The 7,208-nt window shown below is 30.1% G+C and overlaps 1 protein-coding gene across 1 annotated transcript; it reads right to left on the minus strand.

Moving 5' to 3' along the window:
- Positions 1-5,343: 5,343 nt before the first annotated feature.
- Positions 5,344-6,631, minus strand: LOC112637271 (28S ribosomal protein S5, mitochondrial-like). Its single transcript, XM_025406623.1, has 4 exons — positions 6,493-6,631; positions 6,055-6,399; positions 5,658-5,900; positions 5,344-5,582 (listed from the first exon to the last, which is right to left on the minus strand). Exons 2-4 carry the CDS (start codon positions 6,281-6,283, stop codon positions 5,533-5,535), a joined length of 522 nt encoding a protein of 173 aa, XP_025262408.1. The 5' UTR covers positions 6,284-6,399; positions 6,493-6,631; the 3' UTR covers positions 5,344-5,532.
- Positions 6,632-7,208: the final 577 nt, after the last annotated feature.

The following is a 7,208-nucleotide window of genomic DNA, read 5'->3' on the forward strand; positions in this document are numbered from 1 at the left end:
CGCGATGCTGTGTAAGCGTCGAACGAGCACGAATTGTCACGCAAATATGATAAATCAAATCGACTCACCGTTCACCGGTGCTGTTCCATAGGCCGCTCTATTCGCTCGCCTCGGGACGTCCCATTTCGATCTTGATGCACTCAAACTCACACGATATCAACGCGAACGCGCGACACTTTATTCGGCAATCGCGATATTCGTTCGCATCCGATAATCATCATTAAAGGCGCGAAAACGCGACGCGACTTCGCTCCACCTTCGCGATGACGTTACCGAATATTGTCAAAAATAACTGTTGCGCGCTTCCATTGACATATTATGAAAGTCACGCGATTATCTTTGGATACTTTTAACGCTCGTTCACTCGTGATATTCGTTTATTTACGGTTAAAAGACGCGAAAAATGCGGATGCACGACGATCTGCGTAACTGCATATGACTCCGACTCACGTATGACGTATGCAATGGCGCGAACTAACATGGCGGCCGAACCAGTGCGCATTCGTTTCTGCGCATGGCCATTTCTGAATATATTGGCTGCGTTCAGCAGGAAAAGCTGCTTTGCAACTATTCTAAAATTCGTGAATCTGACTGGTGTATGCTTTTAGATTCAGTCAAAATTAAGGCAACAATAACTGCCGATTAAAACCTTCACAACATTATCATTACTCTTGTGAGTCGTCCTGATATGAACCATATCACGGACATGAACCATGTATTACGTTTGTTACCGAGCGTAACGACATAGTTTATGTCCACTTTCTCAGGGGGTGCATCAAGACATGCGTCCGTAAAGTCGCTAGATTAACAAAGTACCGCAATTTTGATCTCAATAAGATAAGCTCAAGGTTCGTTCGAACGCGTGACGCGCGTAAACATAATACACGTATGTATGTGAGCCAACAGCTCTTTTAAGAAAATACTCAGGACTGAAACAGTTTCACCAATTGGTCAATTGATGAGTTTTTTGTATCAGTGATTGGTAGAACTGTCTCATATATGAAATAGTTGAATTGAACTTTTTTGAAAAGTTTATTCGTCGTTGTCGCGATATTAACGTTCGGAATAAGTAGAATATATTCGTAAGTTGTATACAATTTTATTATTAATAAATAGTTGATTGTTCTCGAAATACGATACTCGATTATACGATAGGAATCAAAATTATAAATTATTACTTTGTTGCAATCTTTACGAGCAATGATTATTCTTCTATTTCTATTTCATTTCTATCCTAATATATATGATGCACACACACACATTTAGAATTCTAATATAATAAATAAATATTCTCTCTGATATCATTTGATCTAAATATAATTTGAATCAGAACGCGCAATAAAACGATCGAATAAAAATCGGATAATTAACATAACAGAAATATATATTTTTAAAGTTATATACAAGTGTATTTATATACAAGTATATCTTTAAAGTCACACACACACACACCACACACACACACACACACACACACACACACACACACGTACACTGAGAAAAAAGTTGTTAACTCGACTAAACCGTTTAACTAAATTATTATTTTTTTAATTGAAATATTAAAATATTTAAGTTAAATAAATGTCATGTTAGATTTATAATAGTTAAATATTCCAATTAAAAAGACAATAACTTAGTTAAATGGTTTAGTTAACAACTTTTTTTCTCAGTGTACACAGATTAATTATTTATTAAACCTCACGAGATGTATTAATCGTTTAATAATATAAATGTATTTATATCCAAGTATATTTTTAAAGTCTCACACACACACGTACATTGAGAAAAAAAAGTTTTTGTTAACTCAACTAAACCGTTTAACTAAATTATTATTTTTTAAATTAAAATATTGAAATATTTAAGTTAAATAAATGTCATGTTAGATTTATAATAGTTAAATATTCCAGTTAAAAAGGTAATAATGTAGTTAAATGGTTTAGTTAAGTGAACAACTTTTTTTCTTTTACAATTAGTCTTTTCTCTGTCTACTATTTGATTGTTTTATTACGCTTTTAGAAAGTCAAGTTCTATAATGTAACTTTTAATGTTATATTTCATATGAAATTATTATTTTAAACATAATAATTTTCTTTCTTTGCATTTCTATCATGAATAGACATTTCCAACCTTTACTAAAGAAACTAAAAATATCCCTCAATTTTTTCTCTCTTTGGACAATTTATTTACATTTATATATAATTCTCTTTATTCCTTTAAAAGTGAACATCGAGAACAAGGCACACAAGTATTATAAATGTCAAAAAATGATCGCGCGAATATTATAGTTGTGAATGTATAAAAATAAATGCAATATACTATGAATTTTCTACGTTATATATTGAATCGAAATTGCACAAAAGAGGAAAAGAAGAACAAGCCTATGAATAGACATTTCCATTTTTTATTAAAAAATTAAAAATATCTCTCAATTTTTTCTCTCTTCGGATAATTTATTTACATTTATATATAATTCTCTTTATTCCTTTAAAAGTGAACATCGAGAACAACTCTCTTTCTTCAGGCAAGTCTACATATATGACTAATATGATTAATTGATTCCATCTTTATATATTTATCATTATGTGCTATTAATTAAAGCCGTAGACAATATTCAGAAATCAAAGTTGCGCGCAGGAATGGCCATACGCAGAAACGAATGCGCACTGGTTCGGCCGCCATGTTGGCGCGTGACTGCGACGTCACTGCGACGTCACTGCTACGTCAAACGCGTCATACGGCCGCCATGTTGGCGCGTGAATCGGAGTCATACGCAGTTACACGGATCGTCGTACGTCCGCATTTTTCGCATCTTTTAACCGTTTTTAAATGAATATCGCGAGTGAACGAGCGTCGAGAGTGTCGAAGGATGATCGCGCGACTTTTATAGTGTGTCGATGGAAACGCGCGACAGCGATTTTTGACGATATTCAGTGATGGCGTCATCGCGAAGATGGAGCGAAGTTGCGTCGCATTATTCACGCCCTTGATGATGATTATCGGATGCGAGCGAATATCGGGAGTGCCGAATAAAGTGTCGCGCGTTCGCGTTGATGATATCGTGTGGATTTGTGTGCATCAAGATCGAAATAGGACGTCCCGAGGCGAGCGAACTGTCCCGAGGAGGAGCGGCCTGTGGAACAGCCGGTGAGTAGATTTGATTTATCATATTTGCGTGATAATTTGTGCTCATTCGACGCTTATACAGCATCGCGATGTCCCGAATTACATTCGGACAAATCGGCATCATAATTCGATTCGGTGCAATTCAAATAAAGTCGATCGCGTGAAGACGGTTATGCTAGAAGCGATTTCAAATTTATTTTGTATACACGCACGCAGTGCTGCACAGCCTATCTCGTAGGGCTGCCAACTGTTAAACGATAAATTTGTTTGATCTAACCTAACCTAACCTAACTTAACCTCCAGTGTCTTTGGATATCGAATGTAAACATAAGTGTATGCTGCCTGGATTGTATCATGCTTTCAAAAATAATATTTAATTATTTCATTAGTGTATTACATTTTATTACGTAGTATATTAATCGCATTAAATGTGCGACGTACAGTTTTACACATTTTAATGAGGATCATATAATATAATTGGTTAAGTTAGATTAAATTGAAACAAGCTGCTGTGATTCATTTAACGTAATAGGATTAATTTGACGAATGTGCAGCTATTGAAGTTACATGATATTTGTGGACACATTTTTAAAGTAATCATGAGTGTCTTATCTCATCTCGATTACATAAAATTAAAATATAAAATATTTATGTATTCCACATTAACGTTATTCACAAGTACTATATTATTTTTCTTATATCTCAATTGTATTATCACATTATTTCATCGATGAAGCTTTTCATATACCGCACACAATATGATACTGTGTGTGGAATTTTACACAGATAATACGTGGCACAAAAATAATTTGCTCTCAAGTATTGTGTGCATTTCTTAAAAGTAAATCAAATTAAATTATTTTCAGAATCCAAACATCGCTACATTGCCAGGATTGTATCTTATTATAACTGCTATATTATCACCTTTTAATATGTGTGCGCAGTATTACATACATAAAATATATAAATTTATTTGAAATGTATAGAAATCTTTATCTTATTTATAATATTCATGATATTATAAAAGAAAATTGCAACTCTAATGAAACAGAGCAGTGGAATAATTGGTTGATACTTATGCTGTCTACAATATTTACCCTTTTTTCACCATTAGACTTGGTACTTTTTTTATTATACAGATGTTATCTGTAAATATAGTACTCGTAATAATGTTTCTGTATCACTGTAAGCATACAAAAATGATAGCATTTGCAGGTAATTATGTTATACTTTTATATCGTAAGAAAGAGAAAATAAAATTAAAGTTGAATACTGAATGTGCTCTAAAGTAAATCTCATCTAAATAAATAAATGCATAAATGTGCACTCCACATTCCTCATGAAAAAAATACATAATATTAATCTTTATTTATTATTTTTAGATTTGGTTTTTATTCTTTTAAATTCTCTAGATGCACTTTTCATTTCTGCTCTCTTTCTTTCCAACTACTAAATATACTACTAATCTATCATTTTTAATATAGATCTGTCATTTTTAGTGTACATTATTGCAGTAAGTATAAAGAATAAAGAGTAAATCTTTTGGCACATTTAAAATATACAGAAAAGTCAGTTTTATCTGATGCTTTTTATTCAATAGAAATATGTAAAAAAATCTGAAAAAATTCATACGTCTTTTTAAATCTTATTCTTTCTAAATAAAAATTAGAATAATAAATTTGCAAAATAATTTGCTTTAATATATTTTTATTGCAAATATATGAAGTAAAATGCTCAAGGTGTATCACTATGAAAACATCGATAGAATAAAAAATAGATCGTATACGAAAAAATTATAAAAAATAGATCGTATACGAAAAAATTAAAATATTTACACTACATATTTGATATAGCATATTTGATATATTGATTTGTTTCATGATATATTGCAATAATTAAAGTATGATTACTGATATAATCTGCTATGAGACTACAGAGAAAGCCAGCTTTAATTCTTTATTTTGTTCAATATTTTTAATAATATAATAATTAAATTAAAGTTCTATGAAAATATGCTTGAAATACTAAATAAAAAAGATTGTTTCTTATGTACAACCTTATAAAGTTTAAGTAAACAAAAAATCATTGTTAATAATATACATATATAAATTGATAATTAAATAAAACAATTAATTAATTAATCGACACAATCCACGTTTTTTTTAGCTTTATGTCTAACATATATATATATATATTTTTATAAATAAAAAATATTACTTTCTAATATAATTAAATAAAAAGTATAATATGCCTTTAAATACTTTATATTCACACCTATTGCAATAAACCAACCAAAGAATGCTTTTACATTCCTTCTTGTACTTTGGCATACGTATCCTTTATGCCAATTATCTCGCAACACGCTTTTATCGCATGATGACAAAGCTCATTATCCTTCATGAATTTTCTTTACAAATATATTTTTATATTCTCAAACTGTGTAAAGAAATCATGTAACACTGAAAAATACAAAGTGATATTAAAAGAGAAGAAATAAATTTTATATTATATAGTATTGACAAGTATTTTCTTACCAGTGTGTTCCTTATATGTAGGAATATACATTAATCTTTGACCAGCCCTATTTTTAATCTTTGACAGCCTATTTTTAATCGTCTTTAGGGATGCTTTGGCTTTTGATAACGCAAATCCAGCCAATCCATTTCCATTCCCAGTTACTATAAATGAATTGATTCTAGTCTTACGTGCTAAATTACTGGTCATACAAGTTATCATTTTGTTTTCCAAAATCCAGGTTTCAAAACTTTCAAATGTATCTGCAGAAAACAAAGATATTAATTATATAAGATTCTAATATTTAGAACTGAAACATCAAAAAAAAAAAAAAAATTTATAATAGACATCGTATCACATGATTTTTGTATGTATGTAATTTAACCATTATAATCCAATAATAGCATAAATATTATCCTTTTCCAATAAGATCTGATTCAATGCTTCTGCCATCCATTGTAACACTCCTCCAACCACATTCCAATGGCGATAATTTTATTTGCTTTGGTCTGGTCTGACTTTGTGGTAATTCCATTAGTTTTTGCTTTCTTTCAAGATTTACAAGCAGTTTTAGCTGTTGAATTAATTCTTTTCCTCTAAACACAGAAGTGTTCAGACTAGGAAATTGTATCGGAATTTTTCCCATGCCAATAATTTGCTCCTTATTTAGGTCTCTCTTTTCACTACTCTTCTTGCTCTACCTCTGCGTCTTCCTGCGTCTTACTGATATTTGTCACACCCTTTCATAATTCATCTTCAGGTCTTATAGAACAAAAGCACAGTGAAATACAAACTATTTTCTATTGTAAATATAAACTATTATCAAAATGCTATATCCATAAAAGTTCTACTTACTATTCGCAAAGAACATAGAGTTTCTCACATTATTTAATAAAGTGACTATTTTTAACAAATGTGAATGACTGACAAGCAATAAATTAAACAATATTAAATACAATAATATATACCTGAAAAAAATTTCATAATTTTATTAGAATTAAATTGATAAATTAATTTTAAATACATATTATATGTTAATTACATATAATGATTTAGAGACAATGATATATTTCATTTGCGTTACCATTGTTTACAGATTGAACATTTTTATCAAATTATTTACAACTCTACAAATATGTAGCATACGAAAAGCCATTTTTAAAATCTATAAAACAAACAACAAAATTGTTCATAGTTTTCACTCTGTTTTGTCATAGTCTGTTTTTAGGCGATCTCTGAAAGCAATCCTATAAACAAAAAAATATAAACATGAACTACGTAGTCAAATCTACGAATGTTTTCAATGGGTAACATAATTTCGGATTATATTCCATGCCTCGTACACGAAATGTTGATAACATAAGTAACGCAAAACGTTTGTATATATTAAATAAATTTGTAATATAAATAAGTTTTGTCATCTCTCTCTCTCTATCTATCTATCTATCTATCTATCGATCAAGTATAATTATTAAAATATATTACCCGATATTATATTATATTATATTATATATTAATCACACATTATCTATCACCACCATCGCCATTATTATATGTAATTTAATATATAC

Source organism: Camponotus floridanus, unplaced genomic scaffold (assembly GCF_003227725.1).
Source record: "Camponotus floridanus strain SB8 unplaced genomic scaffold, Cflo_v7.5 scaffold15, whole genome shotgun sequence".
NCBI lineage: Eukaryota > Metazoa > Arthropoda > Insecta > Hymenoptera > Formicidae > Camponotus > Camponotus floridanus.

What these genes read in the sequence shown, in the direction of transcription:
- LOC112637271 (XM_025406623.1), bottom strand. Translation starts at nt 6,283, where the DNA reads ATGGGAAAAATTCCGATACAATTTCCTAGTCTGAACACTTCTGTGTTT. An exon ending in ATCAGATCTTATTGGAAAAG is followed by an intron (nt 5,901 to 6,054) that starts GATAATATTTAT and finishes TGTTTTCTGCAG; the next exon opens with ATACATTTGAAAGTTTTGAA. An exon ending in TACATATAAGGAACACACTG is followed by an intron (nt 5,583 to 5,657) that starts GTAAGAAAATAC and finishes TGTATTTTTCAG; the next exon opens with TGTTACATGATTTCTTTACA.